A 27,117-nucleotide genomic window follows, 5' to 3' on the forward strand; every position below is an offset into this window, starting at 1 on the left:
GTTACCATTTTCAAACTCATCCAATATATCATTGACTGGATTTCATGAAGATTGGACGATAAATATGGCCTCTGGAGTGTTAACAAGGCAAACGTTGACGCCGCATAACACACGACGACGGACAAAAGGCGATCACAAAAGCTCACCATGAGCACATTGTGCTCAGGTGAGCTAAACATGTTCAGATGTTTTGTGTGTACCTAAAAAGCATGCAAAATGAGGAGAAGAAACATGGAGCAAGGCTACGCAACATGCTGTTTTACGCCATATCTTCTCCAATACTTACCATATCCCCACTTAGCAGCCAAGTGCAGTGGAGTCTCTCCTATATCATTTACCGCATCCCCACTTAGCAGCCAAGTACAGTGGAGTCTCTCCCATATCATTTACCGTATCCCCACTTAGCAGCCAAGTACAGTGGAGTCTCTCCCATATCACTCACCGTATCCCCACTTACCAGCCAAGTGCAGTGGAGTCTCTCCCATATCACTCACCATACCATATCCCCACTTAGCAGCCAAGTGCAGTGGAGTCTCTCCCATATCACTCACCGTATCCCCACTTAGCAGCCAAGTACAGTGGAGTCTCTCCTATATCACTCACCATATCCCCACTTAGCAGCCAAGTGCAGTGGAGTCTCTCCAATATCACTCACCGTATCCCCACTTAGCAGCCAAGTACAGTGGAGTCTCTCCCATATCACTCACCGTATCCCCACTTAGCAGTCAAGTGCAGTGGAGTCTCTCCCATATCACTCACCATATCCCCACTTAGCAGCCAAGTGCAGTGGAGTCTCTCCCATATCACTCACCATATCCCCACTTAGCAGCCAAGTGCAGTGGAGTCTCTCCCAAATCATTGCCTGCGTTTACATCAACACGACTCCTTAGGCTGTCCAAGAACAGAATGGCTTTCACACACTAAAATGAACGTGCAATGTGGACATATAATATAAGCAGCGCTCTGGGAAAACAGGGCTTAATGCATTTGCATTAAGTGTTGTCCCAGTTAAGTGTTGTCCCAGTTAAGTGTTGTCCCAGTTAAGTGTTGTCCCAGATGATCCTTTGCAATCTCCGTGTCAACTGGCGTTTTGTTAAGATATTTCCTTTAGAACAATAACATAAAACGGGACAGCGTAATCCCTGATTAGCCCGTGCAGATGGCACAGGCTAATCTACAACGCTTCATACACATGCTAATCTGAGATGACACTTCATACACATGCATTACGCCCCATTTACCCAAAGTGTAAGTCAGAGTCAGACAGGAGTGTTTGCTTATTGTTAATACTACATGTAATCTCAATATCACATCTAATATGGGGCTTGTCCACAGCATTTTGGGTATATGACCCGTGAAATAGGGCATTTTAGAATCAATTTACTTTAAATTGGGAAAATTAGTATTGCTTTATTTTTAACTTTTAAACAAATTATTGAAACAACATGTATGACATATAAAATACTTAACATTAAGATATCAGTACAAAAAGTATTGCTGAATTTAGCAATGAACAATATGTTAGTTTATAACCCTGAATAACTACTACATTAAGGATCTATGCACCATTAGGTATTTCGACATATTGAACATTATTTGTTAAATGCCTTTATTTACTACCCAATGTCCATTTTAGGCACATAAATACAGTGGAATGTTGCCTTCATTGTCTATGGCTCGCACTTAACCCCCAAAATGAACCAAGAGTTACTAAAAATACAAGAGTTATAAGTACAAGAGATGCATTCACAGTTGTGAAGCCTATCTAACCCTTTATCACTAAGATACGTATTTTAACGCATTTGTAGTCATAAATATGTATGATATGTCTTTGTAAAGAAAGTCTCTTCTTAGCAAAAGTCTAGTTTAAGCGGAAAGTGTCATCCCTGATTAGACTGTGCGCACTGCACAGGCTAATCTGGGACGACACTTTACGCCCATGCATTAAACCCCTTAATCACAGAGCATCGCCCAAATCATGCTATCATAGTTTTAATAAGGCTCTGACAGGCTAACCTGGGACAACACTTTACGCACATGCATTAAACCCCTTAATCACAGAGCATCGCCCAAATCATGCTTTCATAGTTTTAGTAAGGCTCTGAAGAAGGGGCTCTAGTCTTCAATAATGTTGAAACAAGAAACCGTTGGAGACGGGTGATGCTCCCCAAAGGTTATTTTTGTCACAATATTGCACTTTATATTCAGATAAAAGGAAACGTCTTCAGGGGCATAACTTTGGACAAAATAATACGATGGATGGTTTAGCAACTTAAAAATGTCAAAGGGCCATAACTCTCTAAATAAATCATATAACCAGAACCCACAAATAACATGCGCATTTCCTCAAGGTAGTTAAGCTTCCCAAAAAGCTTCATTGTATTCTAGTCAGTAGTTTGGGAGAAATAGCCCGGACAAGAATTGCACTATATGTACAGTTTAAAGAAAATTCAAAGGGCCATAACTCTGTGAAAAATCATCTGACCATTACCAGCTGATAATATGCACATCTCCTGTTGGTAGTGAAGCTTCCCATAAAGTTTCATTGAATTCCAGTCATTTGTTGCGGAGAAATAGCCTGGACAAGAATTTCACAATATGTTCGGTTAATGGAAAATTTCAAGGGCCATAAGTCTGTGAAAAATGATCCGACCCGAACCAGCTGATAACATGCACATCTCCTCTTGGAAGTGAAGCTTCCTTTAAAGTTTAATTTAATAACGGTCATTAATTGCTGAGAAATAGCCAGGACACAAATTGTGCACGGACGGACGGACACACGGACCCAAGGACAAAGCGGCGACTATATGCTCCCCAGGGATAACTTTGGCACATTTTCATTGATGGACAAATACTTTTTAGGCGTAGGTTTTATTGAAACCTGGATGAAGATTATATGAATACAAATAATCTGAGGGTTTAGACTAAGATTGGCAACAGCTTCAGAATTAAACAAAACCCTGTAATGCTTTAACATTTACATTTCTAAAAATAAACACACTTCATGAAATTTCTACCTGATTTTAGTTCAAAAATTGACCATTTTTTGACAAGCATTTTAAATTGTGTAAACAAACACTTTCAATTTGTTGCTTTATTTTTTTTTAAATATATCTAACAATTAATTACAGCTGGACTTCATAATAATTTAACTGTAATATAATGCTTTATCCTTATTAAGTCTGTCAGTAAAAAAATGCTTGAATTTGCAAATCAAACTTAGAACAATTTTGTGATTTTCGTAAGTTAGTTAGGTAGGCCCATACACAATCAAGGCTTTTGAATAAAACCTCATAAAGTATAAAACAAGTCTACATCGAGGAAAACTGGGCTAATGTCTTCCCAGATTAATCGGTGCAGTCTGCATCAGATAATCAGGGACGACACTTTCCGCTTTTATTGAATTTTTCTTAAAAAAAAGAAGGCTCCCCTGAACAAAATCTCTAGTCTATGTGGTAAGTATTGTCCCAGATTAGCCTGTGCAGACCTGTGGTAAGTGTTGTCCCAGATGAGCCTGTGCAGACCTGTGGTAAGCGTTGTCCCAGATTAGCATGTGCAGACCTGTGGTGAGTGTTGTCCCAGATTAGCCTGTGCGGACCTGTGGTAAGTGTTGTCCAAGATTAGCCTGTGCGGACCTGTGGTAAGTGTTGTCCCAGATAAGCCTGTGCAGACTGCACAGGTCAATCTTAGATGACATTTGACGCACTTGCATTAAGTCTGGTTTGCCTAGAACGTGGATAAAACACACACATTTTACTCACAATGATGTTTTGAAGTCCCTTCAATGCCGCCATATGCAGTGGAGTGCGACCCAGGACATCGGAGGCATCGGCAAGGCAACCGTTCTTGGATAAAATATCTATTAGTCCTGCCTGGACATATAGTGCGGCAAAATGAAGAGCTAACAAGAAAAAGAGATTTGTTTAACACAAGAGTCACCTGAACATATAGTGCAGCCAAATGGAAAGCTGACAAGAAAATAAGATTTGTTTAACACAAGAGACACGCTCTGGGAATACCGGGCTTCAATAGCGCAAATGGTAGTCCCATATTAGCCTGTTAAGTCTACACAGGCTAATCAAGAACAATACTTTCAGCTTTCATGGAATGTTTCAGAAGATATTATTGAGATAAATGTTTTCACCAATTAATTTGCCTGAATTTCGAGCAATGAAAAAGGCTTCCATTGTGTTTACATAGTGAATGTCGATGACTGACGGTAGACATAGATATAAAACAATATATAAAAAAACAGATTTATTTTATGATTGAAATTTTTGACAACACTCAACTAAATTCATCTTATTCTGCAACCTTTGTAAAAATAAAATGCTTCATGTACGTCAAATTTGCAAACATGTCAACATAATCATGCATTCCTTTAAATATACATTTATGATGATGCTGATAATTATGACAATGTTTAATGATGAAGATGTTGATGATAAATTTAATAGTAAATGATCACCTCCAACTCACATTATTAACTTAATAATTGAGCCCATATCACGGTCCACAAATCTGAGCAATATTTAAATTTGCCCTCCACAACTCGAGATGGTTGCAGTTAAATTTGTTACAACCATATAAGGAAACCTTGTATGTGATTTGTTCACATGTAATTTTGAGATACACATTTAAATTTCATAAATAATCTAAAAAAATTGTTATATTTCACATAAATATATTTAAAAAACATGTTTGATGTATTAATTGAACGTACAATATTCATTGAAAGTACAATACAGAACAAGAGCACTGCATAACGGGTGCCAAAGCTCGGCTGCGGGTGCAGTTTTGAATTAATTAAAGCTTGTAAGAATTATTTTTTAGGTCACAGTGACCTTGACCTTTAACCTTGTGACACAACAATGGGTGTGGCATGTAGAACTCATCAAGGTGCATCATCATATGAAGTTTCAAAGTTGTAGGTGGAATCACTTTGATTTTAGAAGCAAAGGTAAGTTTTTAGCACGACGCGGACAGCGGACGCCTGACGGCGCACGACGAGCTGGCTATGACAATACCTCGGGTTTTCTCCGAAAACAGCCGAGCTAATAACACACTTCACTTATATTGGTACTAACCAGTTTGGAATAGGAGAGTGTATTATTAGGTAGATTAACAGGAAGAAGGTCATCTGTCGCCATCATTAAACATAAGAGTGATAAGAACCACTATGTACACAATGTATTCAAACATATTACCAGAATATTTTCAATGTTGATAAATATAAAACAAAAAACTTTTGTAGAATAAATAGTATCCAGTAAATTTAGAATAACTTGTGTAAACCGGTAAAAAATAATTAAAACAAAAACAAACCATTGATGTTCCAAAATACAATTTCTATTAAGACTTTGGTATTCAAGGAAAATCTTATGTTTCAAGAATTTTGAAAGAAAACTACCACAGCCGTAAAACAGTGGTAAAATTGATACAGTAAATGGGGAACTAAAAAATCTCCGACTAATATCTTTATACATGTCTCAAGAAAAATAAAGATCACCTCCATTAAAGTTTGAAAAGGGAATGAATTTTAGGCATTCATTACAAAACATAACACATTTTTTTCTTATATGTTTTATGCACATTTTCAATGTCCAGTGAATTTATTTAAAATATCAATAAGCGATTTGCCTTATAGTCTCGTATAGTATACACAATCAACAGACACTTGTAAAGACCATAAATAGTGACAAGTTTGCTCCTTAATTTTTGCTAAAGCTGGCAATGTTAAAATTTATTTTATGCTTTCTGTTGGTTAATAGAGATATATCAGTGAATTACAACTGATAAGTCACTGTTTCAAACAGTGAAAATTATCGATAATTTTAATTGCTTACTGGAAATACTTTTCAGATATGTTTGGTTGCCCATTGTGACCCAAAATTTTACCAAGGGCGGCTACTCTCTGTTGAATGTGTATAACAACATACGGATCAGCTACCCTCTAGCTAACATGTAATGTAATCGGGGCGCCAAACAAGGAAATAGATTGTCCGGAATGGCAAAAAAACAAAAATAATCACTTCAAAGCATTAATTAAAAAGAAAATGTGTTGGATTTCATGGAATATCGATTTAAATTGACTTGTGATCATAGAAAAGTATTTTTTCCCTTGTGGCTGCAAGTTTCACTTGTGAATTAAAAATGTTATTCCACCAAATCCAATAAATATCCTCCATCTCTCTTACTGTCGTCACTTTTTGCAGCTTCTACAGGCCTTGTAAAAAGCGTCACGACACGTTTGAGGCACTGTAGTCGCTCGAGAGGCGTACTGAAGTCATTCAGCTCTTTCCGCGAGCCCGGCAGATTCTCCTCATACTCTGCGCGCACATGCAGATGCTCCAGACGCGTGTCCACCAAGTTACGGTTCTTCTTGTTCAGATTTGAGTCGTTGCTCTTCATGCAGTTGATGATGGTAGCAAACAGGTGCTTGTGGTCCACGTTCATTAGGTAGTTCTAGAAAATTAAAAGGAAATTCACAATTTATTGTATTATAGAACTTATAAGTTAAATAAGGGAGCATAACTAAACATAGAATAAACAAGAGATGTGTTCGTCAGAAACACAATGCCCCTTATTGCTCCGCTTAGAAATACAAAATAAAAAATAATTAACCTTTGACCTTGAAGGATGACCTTAACCTTGAACTTCCACCACTCAAAATGTGCAGCTTCATGAGAACAGCGCTTTGAATTTTATTTTTTTTACCTTTGACCTTGAAGGATGACCTTGACCTTGAACTTAAACCACTCACAATGTGCAGCTTTATGAGAACGCCGCTTTGAATTATTATTTTTTTACCTTTGACCTTGAAGGATGACCTTGACCTTCTACCACTCAAAATGTTTAGCTCCATGAGATACACATGCATGCCAAATATCAAGTTGCTATCTTCAATAGTGAAAAACAGAGCTCCAGATAAAATTTTGGTCTCTTTCTTATTTACTCCCTATTTTAAAACTTAATTCTTATTTTACGTCTATTTATTAAATTAATTCTTAACAATATATTAAAAAATAATTGTTTATTCATTGTTTTTGACACATCAACAAATTGAGTCATTTACGCAAGAGCTTATAAATTCATCAATTATTGACGAAACCATGCTTTGGGTATTTGAATCTAATTGAAAGAATGCATGCAGCGTGGACTTTTGACACTGAAATGGCTTTTTTGCCTTTCACGCTTCGGTCGGCCATTTTGATTTTTATGTAAAACGTTCACTGACACTTCGGCTTAGGTCATAACGGTCTTTTGGTCGCCGTTAAAGTCATATCAAAAACTATATTTAATATTTAATTTAAATGACATTTTGAATAGGTATACAGTATATGACTTGTGTATAAAAATAACGATAAGGGTAATTAAAAAGGTAAAATAAACAGTAATGACTCGTCTGCAATACTAGGAGAACAGAATCGAAACCGTTTGGCCTTTCGACCGTTCTTAGGTGTGGCTCTTCCTCACAGCAAAAGCTTGAGTGACGTTGACTTAAAGTTGTAGTTTTAATTGAGCGCCTAGACGAGTCAGAACCGGGATGAAATGTTTACGGTATATAATTTTGCTACTGGAAGTTTTACGCTCGTTCGAACATTTTGAATTCGTCTTTTATTTTTTCAATGCGTAACTTTTAAATCTAAATCATTATTTAAGAAATTAAGTTCGTTTTAACGCCTTTACGCATGTTATCTGGAGCACTGGTGAAAAAGTTATGGCCAACGTAAGTTGTTGGACGGACGGACAGACGCAATATATTAGACATTTGACCTTGAAGGATGACCTTCACCTTCACCTTTTACCACTCAAAATGTGCAGCTCCGTGAGATGCACATGCATGCCAAATATCAAGTTGCTATCCTCAATATTGAAAAAGTAATGGCCAATGTTAAAGTTTTCGGACGGACAGACGCCATATATTTGACATTTGACCTTGAAGGATGACCTTGACCTTTAACCACTCAAAATGTGCAGCTCCATGTGATACACATGCATGCCAAATATCAAGTTGCTATCTGAAGCGACAGAAGTTATGAGCATTTTTCGAAACATAAACGCAAAACCTAAACGCAAAGTGTGACGGAATGACAGACAGACGGACGGTCCGATCACTATATGCCCTTCTTTGGGGGCATACAAATAATTTCAATTCATTACAAAAGCTCACCATGAACACTGCATGTGCAGGTGAGCTAAAAGACATCAAGAACTGCTAATTCCCATATTAAAAAAAGCTAACATATACATAGGATCTTAGACAAATTGTCACTCCATACCACATTTTATTATACAAGATCAGGAATTTTGTTAAATGGCCAACCATTTGCAAGCTTACTAACACATTTCCTGGATAAGTTTAATATGACATAGGAACAAGTGTCAGATCTTCTAAATCACATGCTTTTAAATTAACATTTAAGTAACTTTCTGATAAAAAGGAAAATTGTTTTCACTAAGTTCTGTGAAACAAAAAGAAGCAGATGAAGATGCCATGTTTCAGAACTTAACCAAACCTTAACTGGACTTTATAAAAGCCCGATATTTGTCTCACAAATGAGTTATAAAAAAAGAAAAGAAATCTGTATGCCGTTCTTGATATTCACAATAGTCTAACTGATCTGGGCAATCTAAAACAAAATTAGACGCAAATTGTTGTTTTAAAGATGATGCTATAGTCATATTAACAAAAACAAAAAAATGAAACAAAATAAAACATCCGGAAAATTCAATTCATATAAAATGGTTCCGGCAACTAAGAAAAAAGTTCAGTAACTTGTTGTTCCTGTATTGTAGACATAAATTATTACCACCAGACTGTCATTCAGGACTAACTGCATGGCTCTCGTCACCTGACCAGACATCAAATCATGAAGTAGAACACAAAAACCAGCGTTTTATGATCAATGAACTTGAGAAGTCTAATTTATTGAATAATGACCATAATATTCAATCCTTCAAAACACCTATGTTTATGTGTTTTTGATAATGAATTTCCTTAGAACATTGGAACTTCATCTATTGATATTTGGACATAGCTTAAATATATATATCCAGCGATTTCCCTCTCTATTAATATGGTACCAGTAAACAGTACCATTCCCATATTTGGTACATGTATTTGAACCTTTTTTGAATCCATATTATCTAATAAACAGGGCTAATTTCCCCCATCGGACCAGATCTCGTGCCATTCCCCAAAAGGTAAGGGGCAAAGCTGTTTATACCCGATTGTATTTGTTTTCAAACAGCTTCAAAATCTATCCCCTAAAGTTTTTTAATAGTTTCACTGACAGAAGCGACACTTTTTCACTATTGATAATAACGTTTCTGTTTGTAAAGTAACTGTTTTAAGTGTTTTAAAAGTTTAGCAGAAAGCTACATAAAACGGACTCTATTCAAGGGTTGGCTTCACTACGCTTTCTCAAACCCTTCCAATCCAATAGAATTTTACTTAATTGTTTAATTTGTTTTTTAACACATATGTCAACTAAAAGAAGACCAATACATTAAAATGATAACAATAAAGTCAAATAAATAACTTGATCCAAAAACAATCTAAAACTGGCCGCTACAAATTGGAGCAATCAGGTCCTGTACCACAAGTGCAGGAGTGACAGATCCCGAGAACTTCTGATAATCAATGCAGAATGTCAGCAACAACTGGTCAAGATTCTCCTTGGTTTTGGCACTTCCTGTAAAACAGAGCTCTTTAAAGTAATCTTAACTTTCTGCAAACTATTTAGTTTAGCTTTATCAAATTAACAACCTAAGGTTTATTTAAAAGCTTTCGAGTACATTCCTTTCTTGTAAATAACCATAACTTGGTTTCTTTTTTGTGGAGATCTAAAGAAGCCCCCACAGTGGGAATCAAACCTGTGAACTCCAAGTTTAAATCTTGATTTAAAAAAAATAAGGAAAATTTCTCTGTCTTTCATTGTTGTATTTACTGTTGAGAAAAGTATGCCTCATTTGCATTTACGCCAGCCAAATGTTCTCTGCACTGCATGCATTGATGAAGTCCAGAAAAATGCTATTCAATACTACCAAGAGATGTGTTTGTCAGAAACACAATGTCCCCTATTGCGCCGCTTTGAAGCCATATATTTGACCTGTGACCTTGAAGGATGACCTTGACCTTTCACCACTCAAAATGTGCAGCTCCAGGAGATACGCATGCATGCCAAATATCAAGTTGCTATCTTCAATAATGCAAAAGTTATTGTAAAACGTTAACCAAGGTAAACGTTTTGGGACACACACAATGAATAAATGAATGAATGTTAAAAGGACAAAAACAATATGCCCTCGGTCTTTCGATCCGGGGGCAAAACAAAAACTTTGAAATTTTACTTTAAATAATGGGTTGAGTCATTTTGATGACATATTTCACATTGAAAGTTCTATTACTGAAACAAATTGTTGTTTGTAAAATAGTTATGACTGCCCCCTCTAGGTTAAAATTAATGTTCCCATATAAGATGTTTTTGACAAACATTACATCGTACATATTTAATTGTATTTTCAGCATGAATATGATGATCTTATATTGAATAATTGTTAGAAAACACATATGATAATAGTTAAACAGAATCGACATAATTACAACAAGAGATGTGTTTGTCACAAACACAATGCCCACTACTGCGCCGCTTTCAGTTTGATACATGTTTTTTTACCTTGACCTTGACCTTTACCTTTCACCACTCAAAATGTGCAGCTTCAATGAGATACACATGCATGCCAAATATCAAGTTGCTATGTGACAGGACATAGAAGTTATGAGCATTTTTCGAAACCTAAATGCGAAACCTAAACCAAAAGTGTGAAGGAAGGACAGACAGAAAGACAGGCGGACGATCCGATCACCATATGCCCTCCTTCGGGGGCATAAACACATACATGATAAACAACTATAAACAGGCTTCAATTCACAACAGACTAAGTTTATTTTAATGAATTTAAAAAGGGCACTTACCTATGACTTGCTGCCCTTTGACCTTGTTTCGTAAAACATGCTTACACAACCCCATCATTTGGGTGACAGTCTCTTTCAGGTAAAAACCCTCCCCTAAGAGAGATGGCATTATCTTGCCTGAAAAGAGTTAAAGGGATCTTTTCACGCTTTGGTAAATTGACAAAATTGAAAAAAGTTGTTTCAGATTCGCAAATTTTCGTTTTAGTTATGATATTTGTGAGGAAACAGTAATACTGAACATTTACCATGGTCTAATAGAGCCATTATATGCATCTTTTGACGATTTTATAACCTAAAAATTATAAAGCGTTGCAACGCGAAACGATTGAATAATTTGGAGAGTTCTGTTTTTGTCGTTAAATTTTGTGAAACTACGAAGATTGCTTATATAAGGTATAAAATACGTACAGCGTGTGTACTCGGCGGAATAGCTCAGTAGGCTAAAGCGTTTTTACTTCAGGACTCTGGCAGGACTCCAGGGGTCACTGGTTGGAAACCTGGTGCGGTCAATGTTCTTTTCCTTTTTTTAAGTTTATTCTTGATTTTTTACTGGAGCTTTTACAATCCAATGTTTACATTTATCGATATAAAGCATTTAATGAATAAGTTAAAAAATGCCAAAATCTGTGAAAAGGCCCCTTTAAGACATCCAGTCATCTATATGATCTGTGCTCTGCAAAAACTGGGCTTAATGCACTTGCGTAGTGTCCTCCCACATTAGCCCGTGCCTTTCCCACAGGTTAACCAGGGACAACACAGGCTGCCAACACTGGATTATTTTATTTGAAGAGACCACCTTTAAACAAAAAATTCCCTGAAAGTTTCATCCTGGATGCACATGTTTAAAGCTATTCTAAAGAAAGGACAAGTAGTTTGAACGGTAAAATAGTTTTTAACAAACACAATTCTCATACAAAAGACAGTAGAAGCTGAAGTAAACATCAACAAGCGATGTGTTCGTCAGAAACACAATGACCTCAATTGCGCCGCTTTGAACAAAAAAAAATAATTTTTCTTTACCTTTGACCTTGAAGGATGACCTTTACCTTGAACTTCCACCACTCAAAATGTGCAGCTCCGTGTGATGCACATGCATGCCAAATATCAAGTTGCTATCTTCAATAGTGAAAAAGTTATGGCCATAAAAGTTTTTGGACGGACAGTAGGGCTGTCACGATTCACCGGTATATCGGTATATTGCGTTGCATGTCGTGAAAAAAATCGCACCGCCGTACGGCGTTGCCGCACCGGTTTTGTTAATATTATTATATTACCACAGATATAAATATATTACATAATTATTTTGATATAGATATGGTTTTGAAAACTGTAGCAGCGATTCAATTAGGCTAAATAAATCATCAGTTCATATCCAGGTCAAGCAAGCGCTTTCACTGGTAGATGTTTAACTTTCACGTTTAAAATACGGCGATGTATGGGTCCGTACCTTTTTTGGAATTTGGGACAGGTTTCCTTTGCAAATAAGTTCATAATTATCCAAAAGATGTTTACTCTATTTCTTAGTTTCTTTCTTTAGTATATTGATCGTTCAAAGCATGGTACTTCCGAATCATGTTATCTTAAGATTATGAATAAGTCAAGGAAGAGTCAGAACGCTACGGATTTTCAATACTGGGCCTGCTGACTCCGCATTTTAAACATGCCCTTGAAGCGTTCGATTTACACAGATTGTAGTCACAGCTATTGTAAACAACATGGCGGACATTTTAGACAAAGACGCGAATAACAATAACAATTACAATGACTACTTCTATCAAGTTTATTACAGTTTCTTTTACAGTTTATAGTCATACTATGATACCAGTGTTTTCTGATTATTGAGTTTAATAAAGTTTGTAAAACTTGTTATTCTGCTGTTTTCTTCACAGATACATATTCTGTAAAATATCGCGGTACGTACCGCGATACAGTGTTGCCGTACCACGATATACCGCAGTACGCTCACGGCGTATCGTGACAGCCCTAACGGACAGACAGACTGACACACTGATAGACAGTTCAACTGCTATATGCCACCCTACCTGGGGCATAAAAACCCATAAAATCAACAATTAGACACACCTATTTGGATTTGTTCCACAGCTTGATTATCCAGGATCATCACTTTTTGCTGCTTGTCGTTTGAGACATGGCCTCCCATTGGTCAGTTCCCATCCTAATTCGCAAGCAATCAACCAATAGCTTCTGTCGTAAGACACTGTATTTTGTCTCCAGAGCCTGCAATTAAAATTGAACAGTTATTATTATAATCTGCAAATCTTTGTATTCTCTTATTAAAGAGTAAATACATATTGGATTTAAAAACATGAGATGTTATTGCAAAACTTTAACCAAGGTTAAAGTTTTGGGACACACACAATGGATGAATGAATGAATGACAGACAGAATGACAAGCCAAAAACAATATACCCCAGATCTTTCGATCCGGGGGCGTAAAAATTTGCAATCAAAACAACCGAATTACTTTTAATGTCAACAATCTAAATACCACAGCAGACCTCTATAGGCTGGCTAATAAATTAAGTTCAATTTCATATTTAACAAACGGCATACATTGATATTTGGGCATAACTATGACTTCAATTTCCAAATGATGAATGAACAAGAGCTGTCACCATAGGATGACTTATGCCCCTATAAACGCTTGATAGAAGTTATGAGTATTTTTTTCCAAACCAAAACGCAGATTTCGAAACCTAAATGCTGACCCTATGTTCAAGGTCAAGGTAACAGGGGTCAAAATTTGTGTGAGTATGGAAAGACCTTGTCCATATAAACATGCATACCAAATATGAGGGTTATATCTCAAGGGACATAGAAGTTATGAACATTTTTCAAAACGTAAAAGCAGATTTCAAAACCTAAACGCGGACCCTAACTTCAAGGTCAAGGTCACAGGGGTCAAAATTTGTGTGCTTATGGAAAGGCCTTGTCCATATACACATGCATACCAAATATAAAGGTTATATCTCAAGGGACATAGAAGTTATGAGCATTTTTCGAAACCTAAACGCGGACATTAAGTTCAAGGTCAAGGTCACAGGGGTAAAAATGTTTGTGCGTATGTAAAGGCCTTGTCCATATACACATTCATACCAAATATAAAGGTTATATCTCAAGGGACATAGAAGTTATGAGCATTTTTCGAAACCTGAAAGCAGATTTCGAAACCTAAACGTGGACCCCAAGTTCAAGGTCAACGTCACAGGGGTAACAAAATGTGTGCGTATGGAAAGGCCTTGTTAATATACACATGCATACCAAATATAAAGGTTATATCTCAAGGGACATAGAAGTTATGAGCATTTTTCGAAACCTAAACGCAAAGTGTGTGATGGAAAGACGGACAGACAAACAGACAGATGGACAGTCGGATCACTATATGCCCCCTTTTTTTCGAAAGGGGGCATCAAAACATCATAAATAAGATTAGCACAATACATTGATGCCAGTTTTGCAGTTTGATTTTGAAAACATAGAACAAAAATCAATAATAATTATTATTGTCTAGTTAATATATTTGACAAGGTCATTAAACAAGAGCTGTCAGAAGACAGCGCGCTAGACTATTCAAGTGCTTGACAGTATAACGTATTGACAGTATAACGTACGCCATCATGAGGAAATTGTTCATATTCAATAATTTATTAGACGATCTTTCAAAAATAAAAAAAGGAACAAACAAATTATTTATTTTTGGGGAGGGGTATGGGGGTGAGAGGGGGGTATAATGTGGGGTGTGGTAATTTATTAGATGATGTTTAAAAAAAATTGGGGGGGAGGGGGGGTAGGGGTGAGAGGGGAAGGGTATAATGTGGGGTGTGGTAATTTATTAGATGTTTAAAAAAAAAAAATGGGGGGGGAGGTTTGGGGGGGGGGAGGGATTCTGGGTAGGGGCGTGAGGTATTGTTTGGGTGGAATCCATTGTGGTATTTAGGTAAGTGTTGTTTTGTCAAAGTAATAATAACTCTATTCAAGGGTTGGCTTCACTACGCTTTCTCAAACCCTTCCAATCCAATAGAATTTTACTTAATTGTTTAATTTGTTTTTTAACACATATGTCAACTAAAAGAAGACCAATACATTAAAATGATAACAATAAAGTCAAATAAATAACTTGATCCAAAAACAATCTAAAACTGGCCGCTACAAATTGGAGCAATTAGGTCCTGTACCACAAGTGCAGGAGTGACAGATCCCGAGAACTTCTGATAATCAATGCAGAATGTCAGCAACAACTGGTCAAGATTCTCCTTGGTTTTGGCACTTCCTGTAAAACAGAGCTCTTTAAAGTAATCTTAACTTTCTGCAAACTATTTAGTTTAGCTTTATCAAATTAACAACCTAAGGTTTATTTAAAAGCTTTCGAGTACATTCCTTTCTTGTAAATAACCATAACTTGGTTTCTTTTTTGTGGAGATCTAAAGAAGCCCCCACAGTGGGAATCAAACCTGTGAACTCCAAGTTTAAATCTTGATTTAAAAAAAATAAGGATAATTTCTCTGTCTTTCATTGTTGTATTTACTGTTGAGAAAAGTATGCCTCATTTGCATTTACGCCAGCCAAATGTTCTCTGCACTGCATGCATTGATGAAGTCCAGAAAAATGCTATTCAATACTACCAAGAGATGTGTTTGTCAGAAACACAATGTCCCCTATTGCGCCGCTTTGAAGCCATATATTTGACCTGTGACCTTGAAGGATGACCTTGACCTTTCACCACTCAAAATGTGCAGCTCCAGGAGATACGCATGCATGCCAAATATCAAGTTGCTATCTTCAATAATGCAAAAGTTATTGTAAAACGTTAACCAAGGTAAACGTTTTGGGACACACACAATGAATAAATGAATGAATGTTAAAAGGACAAAAACAATATGCCCTCGGTCTTTCGATCCGGGGGCAAAACAAAAACTTTGAAATTTTACTTTAAATAATGGGTTGAGTCATTTTGATGACATATTTCACATTGAAAGTTCTATTACTGAAACAAATTGTTGTTTGTAAAATAGTTATGACTGCCCCCTCTAGGTTAAAATTAATGTTCCCATATAAGATGTTTTTGACAAACATTACATCGTACATATTTAATTGTATTTTCAGCATGAATATGATGATCTTATATTGAATAATTGTTAGAAAACACATATGATAATAGTTAAACAGAATCGACATAATTACAACAAGAGATGTGTTTGTCACAAACACAATGCCCACTACTGCGCCGCTTTCAGTTTGATACATGTTTTTTTACCTTGACCTTGACCTTTACCTTTCACCACTCAAAATGTGCAGCTCCAATGAGATACACATGCATGCCAAATATCAAGTTGCTATGTGACAGGACATAGAAGTTATGAGCATTTTTCGAAACCTAAATGCGAAACCTAAACCAAAAGTGTGAAGGAAGGACAGACAGAAAGACAGACGGACGATCCGATCACCATATGCCCTCCTTCGGGGGCATAAACACATACATGATAAACAACTATAAACAGGCTTCAATTCACAACAGACTAAGTTTATTTTAATGAATTTAAAAAGGGCACTTACCTATGACTTGCTGACCCTTGACCTTGTTTCGTAAAACATGCTTACACAACCCCATCATTTGGGTGACAGTCTCTTTCAGGTAAAAACCCTCCCCTAAGAGAGATGGCATTATCTTGCCTGAAAAGAGTTAAAGGGATCTTTTCACGCTTTGGTAAATTGACAAAATTGAAAAAAGTTGTTTCAGATTCGCAAATTTTCGTTTTAGTTATGATATTTGTGAGGAAACAGTAATACTGAACATTTACCATGGTCTAATAGAGCCATTATATGCATCTTTTGACTATTTTATAACCTAAAAATTATAAAGCGTTGCAACGCGAAACGATTGAATAATTTGGAGAGTTCTGTTTTTGTCGTTAAATTTTGTGAAACTACGAAGATTGCTTATATAAGGTATAAAATACGTACAGCGTGTGTACTCGGCGGAATAGCTCAGTAGGCTAAAGCGTTTTTACTTCAGGACTCTGGCAGGACTCCAGGGGTCACTGGTTGGAAACCTGGTCCGGTCAATGTTCTTTTCCTTTTTTTAAGTTTATTCTTGATTTTTTACTGGAGCTTTTACAATCCAATGTTTACATTTATCGATATAAAGCATTTAATGAATAAGTTAAAAAATGCCAAAATCTGTGAAAAGGCCCCTTTAAGACATCCAGTCATCTATATGATCTGTGCTCTGCAAAAACTGGGCTTAATGCACTTGCGTAGTGTCCTCCCACATTAGCCCGTGCCTTTCCCACAGGTTAACCAGGGACAACACAGGCTGCCAACACTGGATTATTTTATTTGAAGAGACCACCTTTAAACAAAAAATTCCCTGAAAGTTCCATCCTGGATGCACATGTTTAAAGCTATTCTAAAGAAAGGACAAGTAGTTTGAACGGTAAAATAGTTTTTAACAAACACAATTCTCATACAAAAGACAGTAGAAGCTGAAGTAAACATCAACAAGCGATGTGTTCGTCAGAAACACAATGACCTCAATTGCGCCGCTTTGAACAAAAAAAAATTTTTTTTCTTTACCTTTGACCTTGAAGGATGACCTTTACCTTGAACTTCCACCACTCAAAATGTGCAGCTCCGTGTGATGCACATGCATGCCAAATATCAAGTTGCTATCTTCAATAGTGAAAAAGTTATGGCCATAAAAGTTTTTGGACGGACAGTAGGGCTGTCACGATTCACCGGTATATCGGTATATTGCGTTGCATGTCGTGAAAAAAATCGCACCGCCGTACGGCGTTGCCGCACCGGTTTTGTTAATATTATTATATTACCACAGATATAAATATATTACATAATTATTTTGATATAGATATGGTTTTGAAAACTGTAGCAGCGATTCAATTAGGCTAAATAAATCATCAGTTCATATCCAGGTCAAGCAAGCGCTTTCACTGGTAGATGTTTAACTTTCACGTTTAAAATACGGCGATGTATGGGTCCGTACCTTTTTTGGAATTTGGGACAGGTTTCCTTTGCAAGTAAGTTCATAATTATCCAAAAGATGTTTACTCTATTTCTTAGTTTCTTTCTTTAGTATATTGATCGTTCAAAGCATGGTACTTCCGAATCATGTTATCTTAAGATTATGAATAAGTCAAGGAAGAGTCAGAACGCTACGGATTTTCAATACTGGGCCTGCTGACTCCGCATTTTAAACATGCCCTTGAAGCGTTCGATTTACACAGATTGTAGTCACAGCTATTGTAAACAACATGGCGGACATTTTAGACAAAGACGCGAATAACAATAACAATTACGATGACTACTTCTATCAAGTTTATTATAGTTTCTTTTACAGTTTATAGTCATACTATGATACCAGTGTTTTCTGATTATTGAGTTTAATAAAGTTTGTAAAACTTGTTATTCTGCTGTTTTCTTCACAGATACATATTCTGTAAAATATCGCGGTACGTACCGCGATACAGTGTTGCCGTACCACGATATACCGCAGTACGCTCACGGCGTATCGTGACAGCCCTAACGGACAGACAGACTGACACACTGATGGACAGTTCAACTGCTATATGCCACCCTACCTGGGGCATAAAAACCCATAAAATCAACAATTAGACACACCTATTTGGATTTGTTCCACAGCTTGATTATCCAGGATCATCACTTTTTGCTGCTTGTCGTTTGAGACATGGCCTCCCATTGGTCAGTTCCCATCCTAATTCGCAAGCAATCAACCAATAGCTTCTGTCGTAAGACACTGTATTTTGTCTCCAGAGCCTGCAATTAAAATTGAACAGTTATTATTATAATATGCAAATCTTTGTATTCTCTTATTAAAGAGTAAATACATATTGGATTTAAAAACATGAGATGTTATTGCAAAACTTTAACCAAGGTTAAAGTTTTGGGACACACACAATGGATGAATGAATGAATGACAGACAGAATGACAAGCCAAAAACAATATACCCCAGATCTTTCGATCCGGGGGCGTAAAAATTTGCAATCAAAACAACCGAATTACTTTTAATGTCAACAATCTAAATACCACAGCAGACCTCTATAGGCTGGCTAATAAATTAAGTTCAATTTCATATTTAACAAACGGCATACATTGATATTTGGGCATAACTATGACTTCAATTTCCAAATGATGAATGAACAAGAGCTGTCACCATAGGATGACTTATGCCCCTATAAACGCTTGATAGAAGTTATGAGTATTTTTTTCCAAACCAAAACGCAGATTTCGAAACCTAAATGCTGACCCTATGTTCAAGGTCAAGGTAACAGGGGTCAAAATTTGTGTGAGTATGGAAAGACCTTGTCCATATAAACATGCATACCAAATATGAGGGTTATATCTCAAGGGACATAGAAGTTATGAACATTTTTCAAAACGTAAAAGCAGATTTCAAAACCTAAACGCGGACCCTAACTTCAAGGTCAAGGTCACAGGGGTCAAAATTTGTGTGCTTATGGAAAGGCCTTGTCCATATACACATGCATACCAAATATAAAGGTTATATCTCAAGGGACATAGAAGTTATGAGCATTTTTCGAAACCTAAACGCGGACATTAAGTTCAAGGTCAAGGTCACAGGGGTAAAAATGTTTGTGCGTATGTAAAGGCCTTGTCCATATACACATTCATACCAAATATAAAGGTTATATCTCAAGGGACATAGAAGTTATGAGCATTTTTCGAAACCTGAAAGCAGATTTCGAAACCTAAACGTGGACCCCAAGTTCAAGGTCAACGTCACAGGGGTAACAAAATGTGTGCGTATGGAAAGGCCTTGTTAATATACACATGCATACCAAATATAAAGGTTATATCTCAAGGGACATAGAAGTTATGAGCATTTTTCGAAACCTAAACGCAAAGTGTGTGATGGAAAGACGGACAGACAAACAGACAGATGGACAGTCGGATCACTATATGCCCCCTTTTTTTCGAAAGGGGGCATCAAAACATCATCAATAAGATTAGCACAATACATTGATGCCAGTTTTGCAGTTTGATTTTGAAAACATAGAACAAAAATCAATAATAATTATTATTGTCTAGTTAATATATTTGACAAGGTCATTAAACAAGAGCTGTCAGAAGACAGCGCGCTAGACTATTCAAGTGCTTGACAGTATAACGTATTGACAGTATAACGTACGCCATCATGAGGAAATTGTTCATATTCAATAATTTATTAGACGATCTTTCAAAAATAAAAAAAGGAACAAACAAATTATTTATTTTTGGGGAGGGGTATGGGGGTGAGAGGGGGGTATAATGTGGGGTGTGGTAATTTATTAGATGATGTTTACAAAAAATTGGGGGGGAGGGGGGGTAGGGGGTGAGAGGGGAAGGGTATAATGTGGGGTGTGGTAATTTATTAGATGTTTAAACAAAAAATGGGGGGGGGAGGTTTAGGGGGGGGAGGGATTCTGGGTAGGGGCGTGAGGTATTGTTTGGGTGGAATCCATTGTGGTATTTAGGTAAGTGTTGTTTTGTCAAAGTAATAATAAAATGTGATCATAAATAAAGAAGTTATGGCAATTTAAGCAAAATGTTCAATTATCTAAGTGTAAAAGGGGCCATAATTATGTCAAAATGCTTGTTCCAGTGGTCTGCTATTATTTATAGGTTGGGGTCATGTTGGTAAACAAGTATGCAACATATACAAGCAATATGTCAAAGGATATAGGAAATATTTGGGGTAGTACGCAAACTTTAACATAGATTTATCAATAATATGCATATTTTAAGTATAAAAGGGGCAATCATTATGACAAAATGCTTGATAGAGTTGTCTGCTCTTGTTTATAGGTTGCGGTCATGTTGGTAAACAAGTATGCAAAATATGAAAGCAATATGTCAAGGGACAAAGAAAATATTTGGGGTAGTACCAAAACTTTAACATTTGAACGCAGACGCTAACGCAGACACCGATGCCGGGGTGAGTAGGATAGCTCCACTATATATATTTCATATATAATAGTCGAGCTAAAAATCAAACAAAAACCAGATCACTTGAAAATCCATAGGCAACTTAAAGATTCAACATTATGTTCCACTTTTATGTCTTATATAAGCCGTGCTCCGTGAAAAGGGGGTTTAATGAATGAGCGTAAAATGTTGTTCCAGATTAGCCTGTGCAGTCCACACAGGCAAATCAGGGACGACACTTTCCGCCTAAACTGGATTTTTAGCTAAGAAACTTTTTGTAAACGAAAAATACCATAAAAGCAGAAAGTGTAGTAACTGATTAGCCTGTGCAGACTGCACAGGCTAATCTGTAATGACACTTTAAGCACATGCATTTAGCTCAATTTTCACAGAGCATGGCTTATACCTCTTTTGCGTACCTTGCTGACCCCACAGAAGTTGATAGAACTCGTTATAACTGGTCAGCAGTCTGGAATAGTCAGGGGCAGTAGATTTGTTTGCATCGCCTGGAAAGCAACTAAGTAATTAACTAGTGACCTGAAAATCAATAGGGGTCATCTGCGAGTCACGATCATTCTACCTATCAAGTTTCATGATCCTAGGAATAAGCGTTCTTCAGTTATCATCCGGAAACCATTTTACTATTTCGGGTCATCGTGACCTTGACCTTTGACCTAGTAGCCTGAAAATCAATAGGGGTCATCTGCGAGTCATGATCAATCTACCTATCAAGTTTCATGATCCTAGGCCTTAGCGTTCTTGAGTTATATCCGGAAACCATTTTACTATTTCGGGTCACTGTGACCTTGACCGTTGACCTAGTGACCTCAAAATCAATAGGGGTCATCTGCGAGTCATGATCAATCTACCTATCAAGTTTCATGATCCTAGGCCTAAGCGTTCTTGAGTTATCATCCGGAAACCATTTTAATATTTCGGGTCACCGTGACCTTGACCTTTGACCTAGTGACCTTAAAATCAATAGGGGTCATCTGCGAGTCATGATCAATGTACCTATGAAGTTTCATGATCATAGGCCCAAGCGTTCTTGAGTTATCGTCTGACAACCACCTGGTGGACAGACCGACCGACCGACATGAGCAAAGCAATATACCCCCTCTTCTTCGAAGGGGGGCATAACAATTACCATACTAATAGGTAAGTGATAACAGCAAATGGTTTTCCAACTTAAATAACATATGCCGATTAAAGGCTTTTTTCTCTTTTTCACTTTTCTTTAAAAGTATGCAGTATACACTGATGATCAAGGAAACACAAATAATTGATAATATACTAAAATATTCTTATTGTTCCAGAGCATGAATAGACAAGTATGGAATAAAAGAAAATGCATTATTTAAAATTGCGTCAGTAACCCTTGATTGGTCATTGTCTGCTCGGGTACTACTTAAATGTATCCCTGGTACTCTTAAGTATACCAATTTAGTACCACAGTTTTATTTCCCACTAAATTCATTATCGTAAAACGCGATACAGAATACTAAACAAAATTCTCTTTAAACAAAACAATTTTTTCAGTAGGAGTTTCGATAATATAGAGGCAATTTTACAGATTATTAACATAAATATGAACATAATTAATTTGATTTCCTTTAAGCCGATAACAGCAAATTTAGCGTTTGAATTCCCGGATACGTTTAAGTGTATTTTCTGTACCTGGGATACATTTAAGTATACTTTAGAGTACCTGGGGTAAATTTAAGTATACTTTTGAGTACCCAGGGAACATTTAAGTAGTTCCCAAGCCTACAATGACCAATCAAGCGTGAGTAACAAATTGCAAATAGCATTTTCAAACATGCATAAGATTTGACCACCCCTGTTTACTGCAAATGATTTAATATTCCACACAATGGAAATAAAGCTCATTTCCCCCATCGCCTGTTCTCATGTCGATTTGAGGATGGAATTAATAATGTCGCGTTCTGTGAAAACCAGGCTTATTGCATGTGTGCAATGTGTCATCCCAGATTAGCCTGTGCAGTCTGCGTATTGGCAGACAGGCAAGAGCGACCTGAAACAAGAGCTGTCACCATAGGATGACTTATGCCCCCTATAAACGCTTGATAGAAGTTATGAGCTTTTTTTCAAAACCTAAACGCAGATTTCGAAACCTAAACACGGACCCTAACTTTAAGGTCAAGGTCACAGGGGTCAAAATTTGTGTGCGTATGGAAAGGCCTTGTCCATATACACATGCATACCAAATATGAAGGTTATATCTCAAGGGACATAGAAGTTATGAGCAATTTTCAAAACCTAAACACAGATTTCGAAACCTAAACGCGGACCCTAAGTTCAAGGTCAAGGTCACAGGGGTCAAGATTTGTGTGCGCATGGAAAGGCCTTGTCCATATACACATGCATACCAAATATGAAGGTTATATCTCAAGGGAAATAGAAGTTATGAGCATTTTTCGAAACCTAAACGCAAAGTGTGACGGAAAGATGGACAGACGGACAGTCCGATCACTATATGCCCTCCTACCGGGAGCATAAAAAAACCGACGGTTGGTGGGGCATGCGCAGAATGACATTGGCGCAGTTCCGGCATTCAGTCAAGTCAAAAATGCTGTTAAATAAAGCACCAGTCATTCTTTTTATCAACCTAAGGGGTAACGATCTGGCCAATACGTCCTGGCTAAATGCATGTGTGAAATGTGTCATCCCAGATTGGCCTGTGTAGTCTGCACAGATTAATGAGAGACAAAACTTTTTGCCAAGACTGGACTTTTATTTTAGAAGAGACTTCCTTTAAACACAAAATTCCATTAAAGCAGAGTGTCTTCCCAGATTAGCCTGTGAAGACTACACAAGGTAATCTGTGATGACACTTTCGAACATGCCTTAAGCCCAGTTTTGTAGAACGTGGCTCAATTAATGTCTCCCATACCTTTATTCACAGCTCTGTTGAAGACCTCTGACACACACAGAACACGGTAACTCTCATCTTTGCTGTTGTAAAATGTCTCTTCAAACAAGATGGCTACCTATACAAAGATATAAGTCAAGAGGAAGTGACTTGTTACCATTATATTTCTCAAAAACGAGAGGTCCATGATGGCCCTTCAGCCAGAGATTAAATCACCAGTTCATGAAAATACCTGAAAACTATGCCAGTGTTAAAAAGAGGCATGACTGGTCCCACATTCCCAAATCTACAAGGTAAAACATTTTAAAAACATCTTAAAGGGTAAAAACAAATCTGCCTGGTAACAAATATTGTGAAACAGGGTAAATTCAAATACATTAATGTCCCACAAATAATAATGATGTTACATATTAGATCAGGCAGATAAGCCCTCTCTTCTTCAAATGCTTTATTTATAATTAAGACCTTGTATGTGGTATGCCATACGATTTTGTTCTTCTTTATAAAGTACCATAAAACACTACTTTCCAATTGGGAAAAAAATTACAATGTGTCAATTTGCCGATCGTTAACCTCGGCGGTACCAATCATGCAAACTCCGCGTATCGCGGGAAGTTCTTAAAGCGGGTATATACGATTTTTATATGTGCTGAATTGTAAAATATTGATACAAATATGTTGTAATAACACACAATATGCAAGAAAAATGATACATTTAAGACGAAGTTCATAAAATACAGCAAATACAAATGAGCGCCTCGAGCCGATTGTGACGAAGATAATTCGTAATTATTTTCCTACAATAACCGATGCATTCGTCTTTTTAGTGAGAGTTCGTGTGTCGTATGAATCGATATCGCTGCAGGAATTTCAAATGAACCGTTAAACTAAATTTAGATTCACATCGTACATGCATGATATACATGCTGGCGAATTCGGCTGTACAGCCTTTTTCGATTTCAGAATTAAATATCTGGCTTATTTAGCATTTTTCGACACATGTTCTTCTTAACTTTTATTTTAGTTTATATTGAAATATATGTATAATAATTTTTTTACACATTTTATATTAATTAATAAATATTTGACAAAATCGTATATACCCGCTTTGATCTCCCTCCAAGGCCGTGTCCGTGGAGCAGCGAGGGAAATTGGGGAAACGCATGGACTGTACTGTACAACAGAAAAATGATACATGTATATGAAAGCAGTGAAATTGGCTTGGAGTGTCTGCGTACTTACCTCTTTTGCATCTTTATATCTTTTGCCTAAAAGGATCTGTCTTGAAGAATCTGAACATGCTGAAATGTGAATGAAAAATGACAACAAAACAAAAACAATAAACACTCTGTAAACGACCACCTTGTCATTACGACCAACTTGATATGTCAACTACCATTTTTCAGTCTCTTATTTATCCTCTTATATTTCAATGGTGGCTACACTCACTGATCCGACCAAACCGCTAACAGCTATTAAAATCACTTTAAACAGAATTAATCAACTTAATTGCTCTAAATTGCCACCTGCCAAACAACCAATAATTTTCACAACTTACTTGATTTGGGGTTGTGGTTCAATCACCCAATTTGACAAGGGTAATTGCATACACTGCAAGGTGATTTTCAGCCATTGTTCTTCTTTTAAATCCTTCAGAACAAAACAGAACAAAATGTTCATTTCATTCTTGATTGATATTTATCTAATATGTTCGAGTCTTTGATGGGTAAATTGGTTATTATTCAGAACACACTTTAAAGATTAAAGACGGCAAATAATTTAACAGTTTGGATAGTTGAGTAAGATGCGAAAAAGCAAGTGGGCTCTAACTTTGCTATAATCTTACATGTACATGCTTGGTCAGTGAAGTGAAACTGTCATCTTGGTCTGTACTTGGCAATTAAATGTGATCACCAAAGTCATACTTGGGTATACAGACCTGAAAGAATAGAGAAACAAGTCTAGATTAGTTCAGAATATATACAGGTATTTAATTGTAAATAATTCAGTTTTTAGCAATAATTACCAATAAGCAAAGTTGAGTTAAGTATCATTATTGCAAACACAATCATTGCAAAATAAGTATTACTCAGATGATTAAAAAATCAAATAATCTTATATGCCTTTTTATCAAACCCACAACGCATGAAATGCCTTTATTTAAGCCATTCCCATCTCAGCTACTGGATTCAACACTATCAATTGTACAGGCTTGGCAAAATTGCCGGTACGCCGGTCCTGACTGGCAGATTTCCATTTGGTCCGGCAGGTTTTACAAGAATGTCGGTCCTGGCGACCAGCAAAATGTAAAATGAATGCAAACAAATCATATTTTTTCAAAGTTGAAAATTTGAAGATCAAACTCCATACTACATCATGAAAATGAAATCGCTCATTGTTTTGATGTTTGCAATAAGTTTGTTACGTACAATTAGGAAATTGAACTGGTTACACAACACCTACTTCAAACTCAGTCGCAAAATCAGAAACTGCGTTCTAACAAAAAAGATCTAGATATCTTTTTCATATTTTTCGAGTAGTTAAGGACATTAAAATATGAATTTATTTATGAAGCATGGCTTAAAAAAGGTTGTTTATTAAATATAAACAATGTTCTTGTGATATCTTATAATAATAATAATAATAATTATTATTATAAGATATCACTATTAAATATTATTAAATAATAACATAATATATAACATGCACTCGTCATAGGTCTCCAAAAAGGTTATCATTTAACATTGTACAAGTTAGTGTCCATTACCCGCAATTTTATTTTCGATACTTCTTACTTTAGTTTACCTTGTTATAATGCCTAAATGGATATCATTGGTCAGTTAAATATAGTTTGACCAATTAGATGCCATGTATATGTAATTGTTGCCAGGGTTTTTTTTACTAAGAAAGTGACGCCGATATTCGGCGTCTTCCCCTACCAGAATTTTTCCCCTAAAATTACCATTTCCCCTCCAAAAATATAATTTTTCACCAAAATATAATATTTAACCCTCAAAGAAATGTTTTTTTTTCTTTTGGGAAGTCGACACTTATCCAATTTGTACCATGTACAACGATCTCGCTCTCTCTCTCTCTCTCCCTCCCGACGAACACTCAAATCTGGGAATCCCAGTGATTCTATATATAGCTCTTAAATTACGTCATGGAAACCGGGCAACTAATCGTATTAATCATGTGACTATTTTACTGGATTACGGTCTTGCGCGAGAAGGGTGTTTTGTCAATTAATTACCGGAAACC

The 27,117-nt window shown here is 36.6% G+C and overlaps 2 protein-coding genes across 5 annotated transcripts in view; one reads left to right on the forward strand and one right to left on the reverse strand.

The window, feature by feature from the left end:
• LOC127843883 (streptococcal hemagglutinin-like) overlaps window positions 1–27,117 on the forward strand; it is a 449,139-nt gene that overhangs the window by 224,565 nt on the left and 197,457 nt on the right. The window lies entirely within an intron of this gene.
• The window catches only part of LOC127843886 (ankyrin repeat domain-containing protein 27-like), a 300,768-nt gene continuing 274,436 nt past the window's right edge, over window positions 786–27,117 (reverse strand). The window contains exons 15-16 of the mRNA XM_052373779.1: window positions 3,762–3,901; window positions 786–920 (exon numbers count right to left, since the gene is read on the reverse strand). Of these exons, the coding sequence (XP_052229739.1) occupies window positions 804–920; window positions 3,762–3,901 (257 nt within the window). The 3' untranslated portion in view covers window positions 786–803. The remainder of the gene's footprint in view (window positions 921–3,761; window positions 3,902–27,117) is intronic.

The sequence above is a fragment of the Dreissena polymorpha genome, chromosome 9, assembly GCF_020536995.1.
Source record: "Dreissena polymorpha isolate Duluth1 chromosome 9, UMN_Dpol_1.0, whole genome shotgun sequence".
Classification (NCBI taxonomy): Eukaryota; Metazoa; Mollusca; class Bivalvia; order Myida; family Dreissenidae; genus Dreissena; species Dreissena polymorpha.